The sequence below is a fragment of the Acipenser ruthenus genome, chromosome 19, assembly GCF_902713425.1.
Source record: "Acipenser ruthenus chromosome 19, fAciRut3.2 maternal haplotype, whole genome shotgun sequence".
In the NCBI taxonomy this organism is placed as follows: Eukaryota; Metazoa; Chordata; class Actinopteri; order Acipenseriformes; family Acipenseridae; genus Acipenser; species Acipenser ruthenus.
Window position 1 is genome coordinate 19,775,066 of NC_081207.1, and position 23,568 is coordinate 19,798,633.

Sequence of the window (23,568 nt, forward strand, 5' to 3'; positions counted from 1 at the left end):
AAAGATCTATAAATCTCAGAAGCGCCTCAGGCCCAGTCTGTAATCATATTCACAGGTTAAATAAAACACCCAATAAAACACCCACATTCCCATTGGTACATTGTTCATTAACCCAAAGCAAAATCAGCACTAAAAAAAAACAAAAAACTATTGACTGTCAAAGCCACTACACAAACAGGAGCTGGATAAAACTGCAAACATATAAATCTCTCTTTGATTTAAATCATAAACATTCATACCAATCACCAAGTCTAAATAGTAATTATTTCATTTCAGATAGCCATGGGTTACAATTAAACAGTACTTCATTTATTAAAAACATACAGAAAAATATTGAACAAATTTGAAAAGTCAAGTGAGTTCCCCGTTCATAAATATTTAGTACAAATATTGCTTGTGGAAAGTGCTTGGTTGATGACAGTGGAACCTTCTCTATTGATCCAAACAGCAAATACAGTGACTAAAAAAGTATTTGTTGCCCATTTTACTCTAATCAGACCTGTGATAACCTCTAAAAAAAGTGATTGATGAAATCCATGGTGATTCATGGTACTATAAAATGCTTTAAAATAAATCTGTGGATTATCCAGGATTATAGGTTGATCAAATCAAACCCCCTCTAAACAAGCGGTCTGATTAGGGTAAAATGGGCAACAAATACTTTTTCTTCTTATACTATAAAAAAAAAAAACAAAAAAACAGCTGTGTGATGGAGTGCCAGCCCGCCTCTGTAATTTTATTATCATTTTTATTGTTGTTTTCATTATGATTTTCATTATAATTCTTGTTTGTTTTGGATCGGCAGGGAGGGGGTTAAATTCCTCCCTGCAAAATGCATGTGAGAATGTGGCTGGAGCCTTAATTGGTTAATTGTTAATTATTGATTAATTGGGCTCCAGCCACAGACCATAAAAGCCAGGAGAAATCCTTTGTCTGGGTGGGTGGTGTGGTGTGGTGTGGTGTGGTGTGGTGTGGTGTGGTGTGGTGTGGTGTGGTGTGGTGTGGTGTGGTGTGGTGTGGTGTGGTGTGGTTTGGTTTGGTTTGGTTTCTAGAGACACAGAGTAAGTGGTGTGCGTGCGTGCGTAGAAATACTTGTTTAATTTTATTTATTTTGTTCCAGTGTTTTGTTTGATACCTTTGTTTTGTGTTTGGCCCTCGTGCCTTTTTCATTTTTTGTGTTTTTGGTCAATTAAAGTATTTAGCTTCACTGCATTTTCCTGACTCTGAGTCTTCCCTCTGCGGCTATCCTGTCACAAGCTGTTATCCCACGTGGAGATAGGCTGATCAAATTAGTCCCTACCTATCTTGGTATCCACGAATAGATAACCAGTCAAAATATTTGATTAATCAAGACTACCAACAATGTCACGACCCCTTGTATGCTATCTATTCAGTATCAAAGCAGGGCGATTGGGTTTCCTCAATGATGACTGCTACAACATTCTCTGTTATACCTGCCCTGGCAGTCACCATTGCAGAAATAAAACATTCTCATGAATCAAGCACAGCACTCCATGCGGTATTCTGTTTATATAACAAGTACCATTTGATAAAAGAAAGCATGTTGAAAATGAAATTAAAACAGATAAATTTGTGGAATTCCTTTGCTTAAGCAAGCTCAGCTTTTGCTTCATTTGGAAGTGTGACTCGCCCAGTCATTCGGTTGATGGATTTAAATGAAGATTACAAAATGAGATCCAGTAACAGAAAAATAGTTTTTCAGGTTATTCATATTGTAGAGTTGAATATAACAGATCTTTCAACACTTGTTGTATTGGCACATTTTTCTATTCAGGGATAGTAAACAAGGGTCGGAGTGGGGTTGGACAATGAGTGTCCCGAAAGGGGCAGCTGAATAGATTTTTCAATCACTGTACTTGCTCTGCAGATGAATAGAGGTCTTTAGTTAGTGTGTTGTGTATGCCTGATCAACAGAGCAGAACTCACTCTGCACTGACCCACTGACCAACAGAGCAGAATTCACTCTGCACTGACCTACTGACCAACAGAGCAGAACTCACTCTGCACTGACCCACTGACCAACAGAGCAGAACTCACTCTGCCCTGACCCACTGACCAACAGAGCAGAACTCACTCTGCACTGATCCATAACAGTCAACAGATCTCATGTATACTCTCCCCCTCACCCCTCACCCCTCACCCCTCACCCCTCACAATTTTTCCTTCCCGAGGTCAATTGCATCATTAAGTCCAGTATCAAACAAGATATTATACTGGCTGTGGACCTCAATAATTCACTTCTAATCATCTTATTAGGGACAGAAACTGGGTAATTAATAAGAAGGACAAGTGATGTCAGAGGGTCCTAGGGTAGGTTGTGAATTAGTTTTTTTTTTTTTTTTTTTGGTGGGGACCTATTGATAATGCAATTAAATGACCTCATTATGAAGTTATTGAAAAGTCAGACATTATATTTAGTGTTTTGCAAGTAGGCTTTAAAGACATACAATATAGCTTTCTCAATCTACCTCACTGCCATTTTACTTACAAATTGTTTGGCCATGTGTCTTGCATGTCTAGTTCTTGAGGAATCATGTAATACTGTGACCTTTCTCTTGCTTCTGTACCATAAAGCCGATGGGGTCAACAGAGGTGGAATATGATTCTGATGTCCCAACAACACCAGGCCTATGTTAGACAGAGCAACAGCAGAGAAAAATTATTAACAATCCCAAATATTAGAGCAACAGAACTCAGAATACTTCATAAAGCTGCCTTGGCATTTGTAGCTGTATGATTTTAAAGCCTTGGCTATCACCACTTTAAAAGTGAACTGCATTTGGTTTCTTACAATACTATACAATATATAATGGAACTGGTTGTGTATATATATGTTATAGACCGTTGCTGAAATCGGGCAGTTGCCGTAATGCCCGGGCAGTTGGTGAAGTGACATAAAATTCGAAGCTAATTTGGCATCTGACCGCTGCAGCTGGGCACTTTGCCAACTGCCCGGGCATTAAGGCAACTGCCCGATTTCGGCAACGGTCCATAACATATATATATTTTATAAAATAAAATAAAAAAGTCACTTACATATCAAGGGAACATTTGACCTAATCTAAAATCTAATCTAAAAGCTTTGTTTTGATTTGATTTACAAAGCAAACAGTGTAAACAGAAAACACAGGGACCAGCCTGTCATGTGCAAAATGAAACTAGGAAAGTCATATCACAGGTCACCGTGCAAAATTGGGTCTCGGGACTCCTGGACTCAGCAGGACAGTAATCCAAATTATTTCGGGTATGTTCCTGGTATTCTGGTTTAAAAAAGTGAATCATTTTATGTGCAAAGATAAAAAAAAAGTCAAGACTATACTGACAATTATCTACTATGATCTTGCAGTGCTGACCTAGTGACTTTGCATTTCTGACTTCTCTGATATAGAGTATCCATGTTGCTCTTAGTCTGCAGGTATTAAAAAAGCAAGAAGCTTTTTAAAAAGTCACCAGGATGTGATGGCTGAAATAGAAAATGATATACAAAGTATATCAAGAGGAAGATAACTGAGATGTTTCGTATCAAGTACCTCTTTGAGAGTATCCTTTCTAGAGAAATAATTTGCCTATCTCACAGTTTCAGGTGGCACAACGTGTGTCAAGGAGGCTGTGTGGTCCAGTGGTTAAAGAAAAGGGCTTATAACCAGGAGGTCCCCAGTACAAATCCCACCTCAACCACTGACTCATTGTGTGACCCTGAGCAAGTCACTTAATCTCGTTGTGCTCCGTCTTTCGGTTGAGACGTAATTGTAAGTGACTCTGCAGCTGATGCATAGTTCATACACCCTAGTCTCTGTAAGTTGCCTTGGATAAAGGCGTCTGCTAAATAATCAAATAATAATAACTGGAGATATAATTGAAAAGGAAATCTGTACAACAAAAAAGAAATGATAGAGGGACATTAATATAGGCGAAACAACATGGCGGAGTACGCTGTCCTATTGTGTTTTTGCCTCCAGAGACTTTTCATAGTGAAGAAAATGAATTAGAAATACGAAATTAAATTGAAAATGATTACTGAAACTAATAACCTGTAACAGGAAAGGGATTTTAATACCTTCAGGGTTACGTGTCTTGCAATTAGGGTTGTGGGGCATGTTCTGGTTCTTGAGGAGCAAATTCTATGACAATGTTAAAGTTGTTAAGGGTTCTAGTTTTGTAAAACCTTCAAAAATAGGAGTTATTTATAGACTGGTGCAAACAGTTATGTAGAAAAACATTTTGGCAAATGCCTTTTGTCTAATTTGTCTAGCCGATTTCTTTTTTCTAAGCATTTAAAACATAAATGCAGTATAGCCCACCTAAAGTTAATATAAATCTTTAAAAGGCTTTGAGTAATTAAACATTAGATAGTCCATGTAATAGAAATCATAGGCTCTTTGCCTGTCAGAAGGTGCTATCTGTGCAAAATATCGCTGGGTGATTTTAGTAGATGTCCTCTCCTCATTGGAGTGCCGGTCTTTGAAGGTGGGGAAAGTCAAATTCTTTGGGGCATCAGTCAGGTGAAGCAAGAAGTCAGCATCCTCCCTCATGCTTTCAGACTTGCCTATGAAGTCATAGTTGATGAGGCAGGGGCTGCACAGCCGGTTGACGTGGTCCCAGTGAATGTCCATCCCCACAGGCTTGTGCACGTCAAGCAGGTACTGCAGGAATTCTTTGAAGGTCACGCCAGAACCTGTTCTTAGCGCCGCCTTGGAGGCATTGACACGGTACTTCGAAATGATGGGCTTCCCGAAGACGGGGTGGTAGTAACTGTTGGGATGCTCAAACTTGTCCCGAAAAGCTGACACCAGCCTCTCGAATGGCTCTCGGACAAAAAGTACTTTAGTGTAGGTGTTGAGTCTCTCGTGGATTCCCTGCTTGTCGAAACTATCCAGCCTCCTCAGGTGATTCCCGTTGTGCACTGTGTTGTGCTGGATGTCCTTCACCGAGGATGCAAACCCCTCCAAGACCATCAAGACCCTCTTCCAGTTGGAGCAGCCTGTTTTAGGAACCTCACAGTATAACAGTTTGTGCTTGTCCTCCACAAAGATCCTGGAGACGTGGTGGGGTGTGATAGTCTTCTTACTGTTACTTTTGTATTTGGCACAGACATCTCTGATGAGCCGTTTCCTTTCCTCCTGAGTCTTGTACAGTTTATCCCACTTTGTGTCTCCTTGCATGGATGTGGACACAGTGGAGCTATTGAGAGCTTTGAAATAGGGGGTGTTTTTAAGCAAGAGCTGCCTCTGTCGTGTCATGATTCCGGCAGAGCGGACATCCAGGACATTCCCTTTCAGTTCTCTGGAGTTGTGCAGCTTTGGGTTCTGTGTTCTGTCAAAAGCAGGAAACTGCATTGGGGAGACTGGGCCAGATAATGAATCCTGGTTTGGCCTTTGCACAGATTTGCTCGCCTCTGTTTTTCCAAAGGTACTGTTGTAGGTACACAAGTCCTTTAACAAGAAAAGAAAATACGTTAATAGTATTTATAATTAATACATGGTTTAGATGCACATGATCTTCACAGTTTGCTGGGATTCACATTTATGGACATCAACCAGTACATACATATTTGTGTATCTTTTCAATGGCAATGTGCACAATATCAAAAATAAAGATGTACTTTCTTTTACATGTTTTAATTACATTAATTTACTCAGCTTAACTTGGTGTGTAGTTCAGAGTTATAAATGGGACTACTTTATTGGCGTAAGGATATTTAATTAAAAAAAAATGTTTTGCTCTAAACATGATTCGTGCTTTTTTTTTCTTCAAATCCATAAATTTTATAAGGCCCTTCAGGGTCGGGTCGTACTGCATATATATATATATATATATATATATATATATATATATATATATATATATATATAGAGAGAGAGAGAGAGAGAGAGAGAGAGAGAGAGAGAGAGAGAGAGAGAGAGAGAGAGAGAGAGAGAGAGAGAGAGAGAGAGAGAGAGAGAGAGAGATGGACACACAAATACAGGTTTTCTCACAAGCAAAGGTGTGTGTTTTTGAAAATGCATGGAGTTACTGTACATAGACATGAGGGCTTATTTTCCAAACTCTCATTGCATATAGGATATGTACTAATATACAGGGTGCTGTTCCGCACAGAGAGACAGACATATACAGTAGGACAAAATATAATGTATTTTCTTGTTATAATAAGAATGCCCATGGGTTTGAACAATATACAATATGACTTAGACTTCTATACTGTAGCATCTTTCCTGTACTGAAACATCTCAAGGTGGTTTACAAAGGCAAACCATAAAGGAATGAACAACACCTAAATAAAAAGCCATAACTGGATTCAAAATTTTTTAGGAAATATATTTCCTTAAAAGATTGAACCTTGGGGGGTCCCCGAGTGGCTCATCCAGTTAAAGCGCTGCCACTGGGAGCGCAGGAGGAGTCACATAGCTTGGACGGCGCTAGTTTGTGTCCTGACTGTGCAAAGAGACTGAACTATGCTGGGGAATCCGAAGGGGGCGTCACATTGGCTCTGATGCTCCCGGGGTGGGGGATGGGAAACCGTCATGGATTGCTTCTTCTCATCGTGCAACAGCGAACCCTACAGGCCAGACACATAGCACATTCAGAGTGGATAAAAAGCAGGGCTGGTCTCTGTTCTCCAGGATCAGTAGCCTGCCCACCCCTGCTCTGGATTGCTCAGCGATTGCAAAGCGATTCTGCCTTTAGGCTTGTGAGATTGGAGGACGCTCACATGCCCTCAGGATGTTTGTGTTGTGTGGGGACTTGTTGCAGTGAGGAGAAATAACATAATTGGACATTCAAAATTGGGGGAAAATAAATAAAAATAATAATTAGTCACTCTAAATTTAAAAAAAAAAGAATAAAAGAAAAAAGATTGAACCTTGTTAACAAGGGTGTCCAGGGTAGATCACAAGAGGTGGAAAGGTTCATATATATGTTACGTATTACATTGCATATCCAACAACACTCATCCACAAAACAACCTTACTTCAAATTTATTTGTGTAAAAAAAAAATACACCACAAGGAGGCACCCTTTAACTTTTTTTTTTTTTACTCCTACCACTGTCTGATGTACAAATATGGTAATCTGATTTTTTGTAGAGACACATTCTATAAGCATACAGCATTATTAAAATTAAATTCCAAGTTATTAAGCTTACCTTTCTTGTAGTCTGTCCCACTTTTAAATTTAATTTGGATCCTAAGGAATAAAAAAAAAAAAAATCAATTAGTGTTGGTACTTGTAAAATAATGGAAATTGAATTTCATCACAAAGACAGCAATAACAAAAACAAATAGCTTTTTATATTGATACGGTTGAAGCAAATTGTTTGGATTTTATATTGAATAAAAACGCATTAAAAAAAATCCCCCTAACAGCTACAGTTTAAGAAGCCTGTGGCTTTTTAATGAAATTGTAAATCTTTTTTACATTACCCTATCATTGTTGTTTGCAATCATTGTGCGTGGCTCTAGGTTCTGTTGCTTCAATATTGAGTTCTTATCATTTTTCTCTTCATCTGCCTGTACCAGACTTTGAGCTTGCCTAGAGAATCCTGCCTGGACTGAACAGCCGTCCTCATGCCATACAAATCATGTGACAAATAACCTTCCAACACTATCAGCCCCACCGACTCAACATTTATATGAACAGGGAGAATATTGTACGGGAGGCTGGCAGAGTTGAAAGGTTACATTCTCAATAAATGGAATGAGCAAGGCTTTTCAGTGCCCAGAGGTTAGGATTCCATGCAACGTCAAAACCAGGTAAAGGCTGGTTTAGAGAAAAATGATAACTCAATTTTAAGCAGAGGAATCACTTAGAATGATTGCAAACAATAACTGTAGTGATGGGAATGTAAAAGAAATGAAAGTGACATTTAATACAAATAACAGTCTGCATTTGAAGCATGTTCATGTGCCTGGTAAGATGACGATAGACTGAAAGAAACGGTAGCATTAAGCTTTGTGTTCCCAATGCTCCAGCTGCAGTATTTACAAAAAAACAACCCTGGCTGCATGTGTTCAACATTATGAGTTACAGTTTATAAGAATCACATCCGTCTCGGGTGATTTGAGTCTTATATGTTGTTGATTCTTAACCCTTTGCGGTCCATTGTCAGACTGGGTCCCACATTGCAATTATTCCTCACAGGTCCTTTGTCGGACTGGGTCCGACATCATTATAGCAACGCAATAAACGGGTGTTTAGTCGTTTTTTCTCCGGAAAAAGCCGAGAAAACCATTCAATTGCCGAGTGGGAGCGACAGGAGCCGAGACAAGTCGAAAAAAAAAAGGGCGTATCTCATGAATAGTCATACATCGTATCAGATATCAGATAATGGGGCGGTCATAGTAAACAAGCTGGCTGAGTGCGTCAGCGCACAGAGACTATCATGGACATTTGCAGAGCTTTTTTCAGATGTTATAGTAATAAAATAATGACTTGGATCGCATTATTGAGGAGTTTGGTGATAAAACGAGTGATCCGGAGATGATCGATCGGTATGTACGACTATTATTATTATTATTATTATTTATTTCTTACATAGGTGAACGCTATAGCAAACGAAAGGGTGGGGCGGGGCTGGAGATGCATAGTGAGTGCTTTGTTGATGTGCAGGGCCATTTAAACCCGTTTGACTGTGAAAAAAATACTTTTAAACAGCGCGTATAAAATTAACTGCGCGTGTGAAAATTAATCAGACCTGGCGTGCCTGACGCGCAATTAAATGGACTGCAAAGTTAAAAGTGGACTGTTTAAGGTTAACTGCCGTGCGGTGTTACGTATAATGGCCTTTGAATTAAAATGACATTACAGTACAGTATTTTATTGTCAGGACTACCACTGCATTTAAGCATCTGTGGCTTGCTTTTTTCAGTTGTGATGCAAATCTCAGTTTTTCACTAGGTGGAGATGCCCCGCCCCCCTCCCTCTACATGCATATCACACAGTAACAGCGCTGTACTCTGTATATATTCAATGAATGTGTATTCACTTTATTAAAACAAACGTTCACTAACAGAGAACAAAAAAAAATACCTGCACAGTTGTCGTCTGCAGAAAGCGCCTTTCTTTTTCCTGCCATGTCGACTCACATATAAACTGCCCGACTTGCTTTTTTTCTACTGGGAGTCGCTGCGGACCAGGGATTATATACTGTTTGCACTTGATACAGTGTCATATTACATGCAGTCAGTTTGCCCCGAAATGATTCTAAACGGATTGCTTGATTCTTACAAGCTTAGTATTTTAGCATGGTTAGTATAGGAATTTTGTCCTAGTGGTTTTGATCACTATATGCAGTTGATGCCTTTGAAAGAATTATTCTAAAAATTGCTGCTTGTGCTCTTATATTCTGTGGAGTTGATCTTTTCCTTTCATATCATACCAGAATGCCCAAGACAAAAAAAGTGTTTTATATTATATAGTACATTCATAGAAAAGTCAGCAGAAGCTGTGAGCTAGGTTCTATTGTATTTCTAACAGATATATTTTAACCCAGTAAGTGCCATTGTCCTCATTTTTAACTGCATCTACCCGTTAATTAAATTTTCTCTTTAACAATATTGTTATGCTAACTTAATTTTGTTAACTGCAAAAGTTAAGTCTCAATGTAATGTATCATATTTCAGAAATACAGCTTGTGCTCAAAATTTTTCTAAGAAAAATGTATTTGGTACTTAATGGGTTAAAAGGTCATATTCATTCTGATACACCAATGCCAAGCTGTTCTTCAGTGTATGCCAAATAGACACACATGTTGTCGGACTTGTCCATATGCTGTCAAAAGTACAGCACACTGGCAGCCGGTGATCAGCTTTTAACCAAACTAAGTCAATTAGATTAGATGAAACATGAGAGTTTGTGAATGAGCCAGTGCTCTTCAAACAGTGGGGGTGCAATTAAAGTATAATTTACAGCAGCAATAAAAACAACACCCGTCGCAAAACTGAGGGAACCATTTCTTCGCAGGCTTTGTTTTGCGCCTGCTTAGGTAAGAAATGACAGTGACAGAATATCTGACGGCAATTCAGTTCAATAGAGGCAGGCAACAGCACAGCTGACTGCTAATCAGTTCGATGGTTCACAAGACATCACATTTCCAAGTGAGTGGAACTCGTCACCCCTATGCCTCGCTGGCCTGTCACATTAGAAGCTACAAGTGAAAAAACCCTTTCCTAATCTGAAAGTAGCAAAGTGAGCGAAAAGCAAAGAAGCCTGGTGTAGCTCTCTTTCACCAACCATATCTCCATCCGGTCGGCACACTTGAGCCTTGACATTTTCAGTGTATAAATGCCAGATTTGGAAAGCAAAACAATTTAGTAATGCAGTTTTGCTGAATGCATTAGTGCACTGCAACCTTTCTGCTCATTGGACAAGGCAATTCTGCTAAAGAAAGCCAATTTTGTTTTACTAGGAGCCGACAAGGGACTGGTGGGCTGATCATTCATGATAGACTTCAGTTCAATAGCAATGGACAAGCCCTCAATACTGCAGGGAATGTTGCAATGGCTGTGGCAAGCCTACTTTTTAGTCCTGCATTCTTAACCACAGAGAGCTTTAATTTAATTGAAGGCGCTATAATGAAAAGATATAACCTGGCCTTCACCTTCAGTAATGGATTTCTACCATTCCATTGGGGAAGGGAATGCAGCGGACCTCTCAGATCATTATCCTCTTAACAGGAGTACAATCACACACGGCTCTTTTGATATAATGCAGCACCAAGGCAATTTGATGTAGTACCAAGGCAATCAGCAGTTACAGGAGTATATAATAATGTTCTCTTTTAATGTAACTGAGAATAATTAAGCAGCTTCAAATGTCTTTTCAATTCCCTTTTTTGCCCTCACCCCCAGCTATTTTATGATGTTTGCAATCATTTGGAGTGGTTCTGGGTTCTGTTTATCCAAAACTATTATTAAAAAAGGTTTTTTTAGGTTGTCTGGAGAATCATAAGTGCCAGGATTGAATAGCCTTCCTCATTCTATTCAAATAATGGAACATTTAAACACTGCCAGCCACACCTAACCTGGAACCACCCAGAATGATTAAACACCACACAAGAGCGGGGAATTAAAATGACATCTAAAACTACCTACTCTTAACTATCATGCCTCTTGCCTGCTAGGTCTGTGACCCATACATGTGAAGAAGCTGTGAAGAAGAAGGGGGAGGTGGAGGGATGATGATGCTAGCTGGTGTTTGATGCAGAGGATTAATTAAATTCCATTTTTATTTTACAGGCTTTGATAATAAATATCAATCAAGTTGGTGTGCTATAGGCTTAGTAGTTTAAATTGTCATTGACTAGTTTTATGTTACACCTGTAATGCCCATCTAAGTTGCTTTGTAGAATTTAATAAAATAATTAATGGTTTATCTTTTTCATGTTGTTATCCTAGGATTTCATGAATATTTGCTCAGAAACTTGTGAAAGATTTTTGGCCTTGGTTTTATGTCCCACTCCTAAAAGAAAGGGAATGGTAATGCATTTCAATGGAGTATTCCCAGTCTCAATTTTCAACTCATTTGAACGTTTTAAACTTGGCATCTCTGCACATACTTAAAGAAATATTATGATATATGAAATTTAAATATCTTTATGCAATCCTTTAGGAAAAAAAGACCAATGCGTTTATCTGAGTTTGGTTACAGTAGAATAGTAATGTTTATAAAATGTATTTTGCTACCATAATTTTGATTTCCATTACACGAGGCTCTCGCCAAGATAAGCACCAACTAAGACGTAGCTTTACAGTAAACTAATGTGATCCATCTGTGTCTCCATCCATTTGCGTTTCCTTCCATATGATGATGTAGATATCCTTCTGCCTGGTGTTGATGGCTGAAGTGTAACGCTGGCTCCAAGGATCAGCTTATTTTGCCTCCCCAGCGCATCAGCACACACAACGGCTGCGATGCTGGCTCCGGGGATCAACCACAGTGCGGTCTCCCCAGGGCATCAGCATGACAACCGTCTGGATTGAGCTAAGTAGGGTACATCTCTGGGGTCTTCAAGTGGGCACCTTCCATCCTCTGTGTTTCGTCGACTAGCCCATGACACCTCAAGAGGGCTCGACGGTGATTCTGGCTTCCCAGCATCACCCCCCTCCGTCTCCCTCTTCAGTTAAAAATACTGTATTAATGTGCTCAAAGATGTGGGAATAAGGCAACATCAGCAAATTAGAATTGCATTCTTAGTCTTTAAAAACAGAGACAGAAGCAACTGAGAAAGTAAAAGGCAAATTTAGGTGAGAGGACTCTCAATGCAAATGACTATTGTTGACTTATAGTTAAACTTTTCACATATCTAACATACTGCAATGCCTTCAGCATGATATAGCCTGGGGTAATCTGGTGCAGGCAGTGTCCAATGTCAAGGTGTGTCTGACTTTCTGTAAGGACAAACTGTACCACATTTCTCTAATATGGTTTCCATAGAAACCGGAGACAGCCAAACAACACAACACATTACTGGAAGGAGGGGGTGCACTGACAAGTTGGAAAGTTGGCAGCTTCCCTAAGTAGGTATCTGTAAACAAATGTACCTGTCAACAGCACTCCACTGGCTAAGTGAATTATTACAGTGAAATGTCCTACACAGAAGGTTTTAATTGGCGTAGATTACACACCACTTATTAAAATTCAGGACTGCGCTTGACCTATGCAAAGTACAATGCAGCATTTTAGTGACTTTTATTCCCCTGTCCATAAAGAGAAAAAATCCCTTAAGATATGAATTATTCAAAGAAAGAAAAAAGAGCACGTCATATTATATGAGTCTCTGGATGAATACACAAACCTTACCCTCATTAGCATAACACTCAGACGAGTTTTACTGTTTTTGTTTTCCAGATTTTTACTTTTACTCAGGTTCAATTTATCCTGTCACAACACAATAAGTCTGCTAAAGGTACCTGACTTCCTCTCTCTGACACAGAAATCTTCCTATGGGCAGAAGAGAACACTACCGTTCCGATATTTAAATGGGGGGCGGGGGGGGGGGGGGGGCTACCTGCTGTTTGGCTCTGCCTGCCATCAATTCTATCTATGGGGCGCCAAATATAAAAAAGATTTTAGCCTAAATCACAGATTTAAACAAATACCTATAAATAAATGCTTAAATGTGTACTTTCAGATATAATTTATAAATCTGAAAACATTTAGCAGTTTCAACATCCATGACGTGAAATAAATCCGAGAAAAAATATCCAGATTTTAAAATCTTTTTTTACGCTTGGCGAGTTGAGATTTAGCTAGCTAAATCTTTGCTACTTGCAAATAAATATTTATTTTCAAAATAAATACATAAATTGGCTGCTAAATCCAGAGATGTAATTTTTCAGATTTATAAATCTCATGAAAAACATTTAAATATTTAGTTTCAAAATAAATATATAAGTTGACTGCTAAATCCAGACATAACAGGTTTTCAGATTTATACATCTCTTAAATAAATGTTTAAATGTGTACTTCCAGATATAATTTATAAATCTGAAAATATTTAGCAAAGTTTCAACATTTAAATCCAGCATGAGAAATAAATCAGAGAAAAAGAGCTCCAGTTTTTAAATCTGTTTCACACTCAGCGAACAGATTTAGCGAAATTTTGTTTTTTAAATCTGTTTTACACGTAATTCTTATACCATATAGCAATGCGTCAATGTAAGTGAGATAGAAATTCAAAATTATTCTTACCTTCCCATATATGGAAGTGTAGTTGTGTAATATAATGTAAAGACAAGAACTGCAACACTGTGGCATTTTTTTGTTTCAAATATAATCCTGTCAAAAGGGTTGCTTCTCTTTTCAATACCTAAAAGAATCAGGTTTTTTTGGCTTACAAGCATCACCCCAATTAAAATTGCTACCTTTCTGATAAGAACTTACACTATGGACAACTTTTCTAATTTAAATTAAATGCTTCTGCTGCCAGGTTTTCATTACTTTCTATAATATAATGAAGTAATATACATTACACCATTGACTACTTTTTTTCTGTTACCAAAAGGTACTTTTCTTTAGTTAATAGCTTTGCTAAAAGCAGGTAAAGGCGAGGTTACAAAATTAATTATTTTTCTTCAATAGGTCCACTGTATACTAACATTATTTAATCACAGTAAAACCTTTTAGATTAAAATACATGTGTTTAGCTTAGAAACTACCTCCAAATCAAGCCTACTCATTTTTCTAAATAAACTTGACTATACTCTCAAGCAAATTAGATACTCATTTTCTTTCTTTAGTTTTCTTGTTACAATAAAACTCAAATAGGTGCAACACTGTTGCTTTTTAGTTTCAAATATCGTTCTGTCGAGAAAGGGTTACCTTTTCTGTGTAATATTAAGAGACTTTGTGTTTAGTTTTAAAAACTATGAACTCATTTTCAGTTAATTAAATTAGGTGCTTGTTTCTGCCAAGGTTACAGGCTTTCACGCGTGATAGCTCTCATTAATTTAAAGATAGGGGAGGCCCTAAGTTTAAGTCTGACCAGTTTCCAAGAGGTTATATGCACTCTAATAACAATGGTACACAGACAAGCTTTTTTCTAACATTAACACTTGTTCAGTTTTTTAGTTCAAATCCTGTTATACTGCTCATAATTTGCTGCAATAGTATTTCTACTGGTTTTATATTCTTTAAAACATAGTAGTTATTGCAATATACTGACATTGTCAGTTAGTACTGAACTCTCTATTTTGAACTGTAATATGTTCTTTCTACAATAATTATTTTATTTGTATAACAGTTTAACTTTAAATGATTTTATAACATGTATTTCTAATTCAGATACTTCAATATAGCAGACTCTCTTAGAAATTGTAATGTTATTTTACTCCATTGGTATACGCAGAAGGAAAGAGGATAATTTTAATTAGGCACCTGCTTGGTAGCAAATGAAACCTTGAATATTAAAATTTAGGACTGCTTTACTTTGATACAGACTAACATCCTCATACATTTTCTGAACAATGTGTTTTAACAATTTGTTTAGTATTTCTGTTGGCTTTATATTCTTTAAAACAGAGTACAGTTATTACAACATTTTAACACACATGCAGTTTCACAAATGTTCCATTTGTATCCCAAAGATCAGCCTGCTTCCAGTAGCGGTGACAATCTTGGGCCAGTTTCTGCTATCAGGTGTGGCTGACAGTCTTTAAAAGCCTGATACCTGCAAAAACTTAAATCTTTTTAGCTGGGCTCCCATCTCTACATTCTCATTCCCACCATCAGTGGGAAAACCTCAAATAAATCAAGGTTCTTATATATAAGAGCCATGCATCTCTGCCGCATACACCTTTCACTCAAAAAAGGTGCTTGCACGTTGTACAAGGGGTTTTAGGGACACTCGGTCACTGGATTGAAGAAGTGCCTGAATCATCAGCAATGTCAGGAAAGCAGTTTTGGAACGGGATTCTACCTTGACATTGACCTACACTGGGATGTCATCTAAATCGAATACCTGCCAAAACTTTGCGGACTACTCTGATGAATTTAGCAGCAGAGATGAAGCAAGAAAGTCGCAGCGCCAGTTAGTTACAGGCACAGCTGGTACCTTGGACAGCACCCATCGATTGTCACACAAAATCAAGCAGCCCCATGCTTCTTAAAGCTGCAGTGTAACACAATTGTGATAAACTTCACAATACATGGGGTGGGAATAAGACTCCCATTGCATAGTAGTTCGATCCATTCTTGTTTTTACCATGAGTTTAATAAGACACACCTGAGCTTGTTGTCTACACACCATGGCTAATCAAGCTTGCATTAAAAGTCAGAAATCGTGAAACTGCTTATTTCCATCCTTGCAATAATACACTACACTCCATAAGCACAGTTAGATATCACTCCAAGAGCTAGATTGCAATATTTATACTGCATCCCCAGAGCCTCAATCATCTATATATCTGTATGTGTGGGGCAACATAAAATACGATACAATCACATATCCTTAGGCTAATGATATAATAATAATAATAAAAAATACAGTAACATTTAAAACATGTATGGACTTTATATTTGACCTGAGGAAAGAAGTCATGGATAACCACCACCAGACTGTTTGATTTGCAAGTGGAATTCATTTGCTTTAAAGGTTGGAAGATTCAGATTTTTTTTTCAGTTAAACAACTAAAGTTACTGCCATCATGCAAAATGTAAAAAAGTGTTTCCAGTGCAGTGAGACTCAGCAGACACAAGGCAATTAAAATAATATTTATATGCTAGTTTCTGCTCAAAGGAATTCCTATAATTTGAACAGGGACTAATGAGTATCATGGAAACCCTTTTTTTTCCAAGAAGGTTAATCAAAACAGCATTAAAACAAATGCTGTTGATCTAAAGCATGGTGGATCTTAATACTGTCACCTTGAGTTTAGAAACCTGATTTTCAGAAAGCCATTATTTATATTGTATGTTGTAATGTTAATAAATGGGTCTATAAATCATACCAGGGCACACCAGGATTAAAATGTAGAATTTGCGTGGCATATAGACCTTAAAGAATTACTAAAGTATTGTTTAAAATACTACACTATGCATTGTAGTACCCTGATGTTTCCTAAAAACCTTGCTACACTAAACCTTACCACACTTTTATCATACACAACTCATATAGGCTCCTGTAGACATTTTGGATTGGATTTGGCCATTATCCTATACACACTCGATTTGTATACTTTTTATTTTTAACCTTTAGACACTGTGCGATTATTACTCAATTATGAATGATATGTTTGCACTGGTTTATAGTATACTATAGTAAACACCTTCAGTATAATGTAGTATATACTACAGTATTTATTGTAAATCATATAGTACCTTATAGTATTCTATAATGGGTAGGTTACTGCATATGGTGTATGTACTGTATTACAGTGTCGATTGCAAATACTGTAGTACCTACTAGTATACTATAGTAAGAACTTTTGTACTGGTGTTATTAACTTCTAGGGTCCTATTGTGAAGCAAGTGCAACAGTATGTATGAGAGGAATGAAACAGCTGGAAATGTATAACAAACAGGAACAAACAACTTAGCTGCAGGAAGAAGAAGCTAAATTACTGTTCTGACTGAGTAGTTTTACATTGTTAAAATTACAGCTGACATCAAAAGAATTGATACCTGCAGAAGTCAACATAATTAAAACAAAACACACAGCAGTGTAGTCTCCAATGCACACCCTGTGCAGATATTGCCAAGCTCCGTGTGTAATTGTGATATATACCTTCATAAAAAAAGACCGGGGTACCACTGAGATTTGATCGATGCATACACTGATTCGTTTTTATTAATTTTTGTTTTGTTTTTATCAGGAAACTTGTTCTATATTCACACATACACAATTATAAAGATACAGATTCAATTATGGGAAAAAAAAGAAGCATTTAGAAATATGACTTGCCACACCTGACAAAGATATCCCATTGAAGGATAGTTATTGTTTTTTCTAGTTGTTTTTTTCTTTTTTTGTTGGGTGCTTAAAAAAATAAGCCGTGGTGCGAGCGCAAGGAGAGCCGTAGTTGTATGTATTATGTATTACAGCTGTATTTTGTTTAACTATATTTTTGTAAATAAGTTTAGAATTGTTTTTATTTTATGCATTTTGTTTTCTTTCTATTAATATAAAAGGTGCAGAATGAGATCTTAGGTAGAATCTTGTGTTTGTGAGTGTGCAAGTTAAGTGTAACGTAACTGAAAGTAACAGCAAGCTGCTGGATACTAATTAAGTGCAATCAACTTCCAGCAAAGCAACAATAAGTAACAACAATCTACTGCAGCAATGACTGCATTCACGCACAGGAAACAGGAAACACGAGCACTTGAATGACAGCATTACACAAAATGCCCACTAGAGGGTAGCGTTTACTGATTGATTAGATTTCAACTGACTATCTTTTACAGTGGCACCACGACCATGCATGGTACAATGGTATAAACTATTGGTAGAAGGGTACCACAATGGGAACAGTTTCATATTTTGACTAAGCAACAGCATAAACCAAGCCATACTGCTACTCTTTGTAGCACCATGACTTATCAGTATTGCAAGCTGGCTAAACACAAAATGAATACCTATGACAAATCTTTTGAAAGGATGAGTGTCAAAAGATTTTTTTTTATTTTTTATTTAGCTCACAGCTGGCTTTAAATTGCACTAATGTATACAGCTTTGTTTCAGTAGCACTGTACTTGAAATTTGGCTAGGCAGCTTGGCTTTAACAGTGGTTCTGTCCTCTATGTATAAAACAGGCGATTTTTCTTGTCAGCTTATGCAGTTTTAACAAGTGTTGTTCATGGTGTTATGTTGTTTCCCCCACAGGATAAAGCCAGGCTGCCAAGTTTCAAGTGCAATGCTACTGAAAAGAGCTGTAGGCAAGCATCACATTAATATTTTCTATGATGGGCCAAAAAAGCCCTTATTTCCTTTTGTTTGCATTACTACAACCCTGCTTTATTTTCTTTTGATGTTTTCATTTGCGTGGCAGATAGCTTTAAACACACCAGATACTGTACTCAGGAAACCCTTTTACAGCACTTTTTAAAACAGTCAACACTAGCGGCTGTACAGACAAATGTTTTGTTCTTGTTTAAATCGATAATAACAGTCGTTTACTTGGTCTGAAATTTAGTGCCAGAAAAGCTTATGTGCTTCAGCTCACACCATTGAAGGCACATACAATATTTATTAAAAGGTGTTAATATTTCAGAGGTGGCTTTCTAGGTTATAAAGCTACGGGTAGGCCGGCCCCTCACTGTGAGTCTGAAAGCTGGCAGATGGGCAAGGATGAGGAATATTGCAATATGCTGTGGCACTGGTGTGTCTGCACAGAAGAACTGGTTACAAACCAGCCTTCATAACTCATTAAAAGAGAACTTGAAATTCTTTTAAAATATTTTTTCAGGGATGGAAATAAGACTCCAGGTTTTACTACAAGTCACAGTATATAGAACAACAACAACAACAAAAACTTTGATTTATATGTAGCACGTTATCATGTGTACACCTGCACATCTCAAGGCGCTTTGCACAGTTAAACAAAATACAATATCTAAAGCAAATCTATAGGTAACAATCTCAGGTGTAGATCAAACTGCTATTCAATGGGAATCGTATTTCCATCCCTGTTTTCAGTTTGTTTTTTTTATAAATTTAGTCGTCGCCAATTTTTTTACCCCGTTTTCTCCCCAGTTTAGCATGCCCAATTATTATCTGTATCCTCGGCTCACCGCTCGCAACCCCCCCGCCGACTCGGGAAACGGCAGCTGGAACGCGTCCTCCGAAACGTGCTCCTGCCAAGCCGTCATTTTTCGCACTGCAGATCCACAGCAATGCCACCAGACCTATAGTGGCGGAGGACAACACAGATTTGGCGGCTCCACTGCAGAACCACAGGCGCCCTATCAGCCACAGGGGTCGCTGATGCGCGGTGAGCCGTGGATTCCCCTGCCGACCTAAGCCCTCCCTACCCGGGCAGCGCTCAGCCAATTGTGCGCCGCCCCCTAGGAACTCCCAGTCACGGTCGGCTGTGACATAGCCTGGATTCGAACCTGCGATCTCCAGGCTATAGGGCACATCCTGCACTCCGCGTGGAGCGCCTTTACTGGATGCGCCACTCGGGAGCCCCTGTTTTCAGTTTTTATTTATTAGGACCCTCATTCTAAATACAGGCTCTTGCACACAGACCATGCCTATCTGGCTGTGAACATGATAACTAGTTTAAATCTTCAGACTTTTATCATAGACTCCTAACCTCCTATGGATATTTGCATTTTGATATAACTGCTGATGTTACACAGATGCATTTGTTTTCCATTTCTAAAAGCAAGGGCACTATAGGTGCGCACAGGTTTAAATTATGAACACATCTGGAAAACAATATATTTTTTATATACTTCATAAATGCTTCCTATCAGTCACGGTTTACATTAACGTTTTCCATATTAAAATCATTAAGAAAGTTGGTTAACTCCTTTATACATATTTTATACTGGAGAGCTGGGTAAGTGGGGAAAAACAAGGTCCTGCATATATGCACACGTGTTACATATGTACTGTATGCACATACAAACATATTCCCTGTGAGAAAAAGAATAAAATGGAGAAAGAGAAGCACCTTGATGGGAAGACATACTCAAATGTCAAGGTCACAGTACAACAGCCTGCTTTTAAATATTGTACTCGGCTGTCATTTGGAGAAGGTCGTTTTCTGCTGAACGGTTGAGATAACTGAGAAGAAAGCTCCAGTCTCCCAGGATGAAGGTGACCAGTTACTAAAGATAGAAATGGGGGTCAGCATGTCAGGTTCTGCATGGATGGCAGCTGGAAGATTGAATGGAAACCATGCCTGGGGTCAATTCCCTTTTAACCAATTCCAGGGCCTTGAAAGAATTGGAATTGATTAAAAAGGAATGGGAATGGGAATTGGAATTGGGAATTGACCCCAGCGCTGATGGAAACCGCTTTGAATCTTTATGAGACTCGCTGCTACATTACTACTTCAATTCCTGAGGTGTACTGTATTGCTAGACAGATGCATCAATTAATTAATTACGTGCTTCAATGTATTCTAAGAATATTGTGGTTGTTCACTTTCACAGACTACTTTATTGATAGAGTGGAATTAGACATTTTGCCACATTGGTATGCAATCTTGTTCTCTTCATTTAAATAGCAAAGTAATGTGTTTGCATTAAACCTTAAACATTAGAAAGTGCCATAAAATGAGACTCATTTAGAAAATGAACCAGCAGTTGCCGGCTACATTACAGTAAACACGTTTAACATTTGTGCATTTTACCACTAAGCAGTAACAATATCTCGCCGTGCTAAAGCAAGCGTATCCTACTCAAAGCACAAATAGTAACAGAGATGGGGGATGTCAGAGAGAAAACACTGAAGCTTCGGTTCAGAGACAAAAAGCCCCTGGGACAACCTGACAGGTAGCAATTTAACAACAGGAAACATTCAAGCAAATACTGGTTAAGAAGCAGATGCTAAGAATATCTGAAAAAAAAAGCAGCGATCCAGACTGTAAGTGGAATTCTTGAGAAAAAATATTATATTATTATGTTGTCTTTTTATGATTCGTAAGTATTGGATGTGAGTAGTTGGACATGATAAGTAAAATAAAAAATATGTAACCTTTAATTTTAATAAAGTGAATACACATTCATTGAATACATACGGAGTACAGCACTGTTACTGTGTGATATACATGTAGAGGGAGGGGGATTGTATATCTCCACTTACTGAAAAACTGAGATTTGCATCGCAACTGAAAAAAAGCAAGCCACAGATGCTTAAATGCAGTGGTAGCCCTGACAATAAAGTACTGTACTGTAGTGTCATTTTAATTAATTACATGTAACACTGCACAGCAGTTAAACTAGGCACCCTCACAAGATGACTGCTTCTCAAGTTGACTGCAGGAAAATATGATTGAGCAGCCTTGAGTAAACATAATTGTGATAATATAACAAGTTGCTATTGATGTATTGTCCTCAGTGATTGAGCCCAATTGACATTTGTATACTGTATTTAAACTGCTCATGCGCGGAGGCACGCTTTTGCTAATTGTCATCATATCGGTCCGCTTTTAAGAATCAACCACTTTTAAGAATCAAATCATCCGGGACGGATGTGATTCTTATAAACAGAGTGCACTGTATAACTCAAAAATGTAAAAGTCTTTGGTCTCTCTTGGTGTATAAGAGATGTCATCTTGTGCAGTTTGGGTGGGAGGGCTGTGAAGCAAAGCTGTCTGCTCCAGCTGTGTGGAATGAAGTCTCTATAATAACAGACCCTACACGGAACACCCAATTTACTATAAATCACAAAAACTAATATTGTAGCCAGGCACTACTCCTTTTTAAAACTTGTGCTGTTTTTTCTATGCTAGGACTGCCATTTTTACACAGGAGACGAGGTATTGGAATTTTGACAAACTTCACGATGATTGGTTCATTTCTCATACATGATTTCGAATTATTTTCTCAAAACAACATCAATACGTTATAAACACTGAGAATTCAGTTCAATCCTTGTCATTAATGACTGTAATGACAATTTTATACAGTTTTCACAACACCGGGGATCTGTTCCACGTATTTATTAAGAAAAAGGTGAATATTACTTTCATTTACTTCAGCAGGCTCTCATGGGTTCTTATCTAGCTCAGCTCCTACATATCACAAAGTCTTTGTATTAGCTTGTCAAAATGTTGCAAGTAAAATTACTTTGGTGGGTTCAACTTAGCCCCAAATGGCCATTAGTCCACATCAATAAACCAGCATAAATTCAGCAAAATTGTCAGTCTCTGCTCGAGAGGGGCCCAGGAGTGAATGGCAGGCAGGCAGGCAGTGGGTGTTCAGGACAGGATTGGGGTCTTGCTTGAAGTTCACGTGGCGACTCTTCCAGCACCATTATCCCTCACTTAAATCAGAAATGTAACCCTTTCAGTCCTTATCCTAGGTCCCAGTCTGAGGTAGTGTATAAATATGTGTGAAAAAAAAATGCTGCCCTGTTCTCATGTTGCTCAATAAACCTTTTTGAATTATATAAAAATTTCGACAACAAAAATTCAGGACTGAATTTATATTAAATATATATATATATATAAGCCCATATATAATTGTGACACAGCAATAGCTCTGTGTGTAAATAACGTCTGGGTGTTGTTTGTGTTTTGGTGGTGGTTGGCAGGGACAGGGTTAATTCTTGTCCCTGCCAAAAACATGTGAGAAAGTGGCTGTTCCCAAACGAGATAACTGATGTCAATTGGGAACAGCCACATACTATAAAAGAGAGCTTCCAGCTCCATTAGAGAGAGATCACCAGGGAGCTGGTTTGTGAAGAGAAGTGCTGTTCAAGAAAAATAAAGGTGTTGGTTTAGCCGTCCAGTCTGATAGTGAGGGACTGTTTGAAGTGAAGTTAGGCTCTATGTTTGAGCTAGGCTTTTGTTTTGTTTTGTTTATTTTTGTGTTGTAAAAATTAAAGTGTACTTAAGTGCTTCACTGTGCATTCTTGTGTCTGGGTCTATGTTCTAAAGGGCAAACGAGCCGAGTACGGAGAGGCTACGTTACAATACATATACACACATATATATATATATATATATATATATATATATATATATATATATATATATATATATACACACACACAGATACAGAGTTTAAACATTTACCAGATCTTTCTTTTCATGTCTGTTATTAAAACACTTATACTCTGTTACTACATTGTTTTTGACATATCTGTATCCTTCCAATTATTTCAAGGATAATGCATGGTGATTTATTTTTCCCTAATAGACTGTGATTTATACAGTGTACAATAGAGTATAAAATGACCTGAAGCTATGACACTGGTTAGGTACTGTTACTATTAAATCAGATTATTATTCTTAAAAATGTCCCCAGGAAATTCATCAAGACTAATCGGAAAATACATGTTAATCTCAACATTAAAATAAACAGTACATTATCTGCCCCTCACCCCACCCAAAAAAAGAACTTTAATTTGAATGTTATACTTTCAGCTTTCCCTACTGAGCC

The 23,568-nt window shown here is 37.9% G+C and overlaps 1 protein-coding gene across 5 annotated transcripts in view; it reads right to left on the minus strand.

Moving 5' to 3' along the window:
* Nucleotides 1–2,172: 2,172 nt before the first annotated feature.
* Nucleotides 2,173–23,568, minus strand: part of LOC117424834 (carbohydrate sulfotransferase 8-like) — a 170,795-nt gene continuing 149,399 nt past the window's right edge. For 3 of the 5 annotated variants that reach the window (XM_058992577.1, XM_058992576.1, XM_058992578.1), the window contains exons 3-4: nucleotides 7,163–7,203; nucleotides 2,173–5,453 (exon numbers count right to left, since the gene is read on the minus strand). In XM_058992577.1, the coding sequence (XP_058848560.1) occupies nucleotides 4,329–5,453; nucleotides 7,163–7,203 (1,166 nt within the window). In that variant the 3' untranslated portion in view covers nucleotides 2,173–4,328. Of the gene's footprint in view, nucleotides 5,454–6,357; nucleotides 6,578–7,162; nucleotides 7,204–9,045; nucleotides 9,152–23,568 lie in introns of those variants that run through there. The other 2 variants (XM_058992579.1, XM_058992580.1) reach the window with 2 other exon arrangements.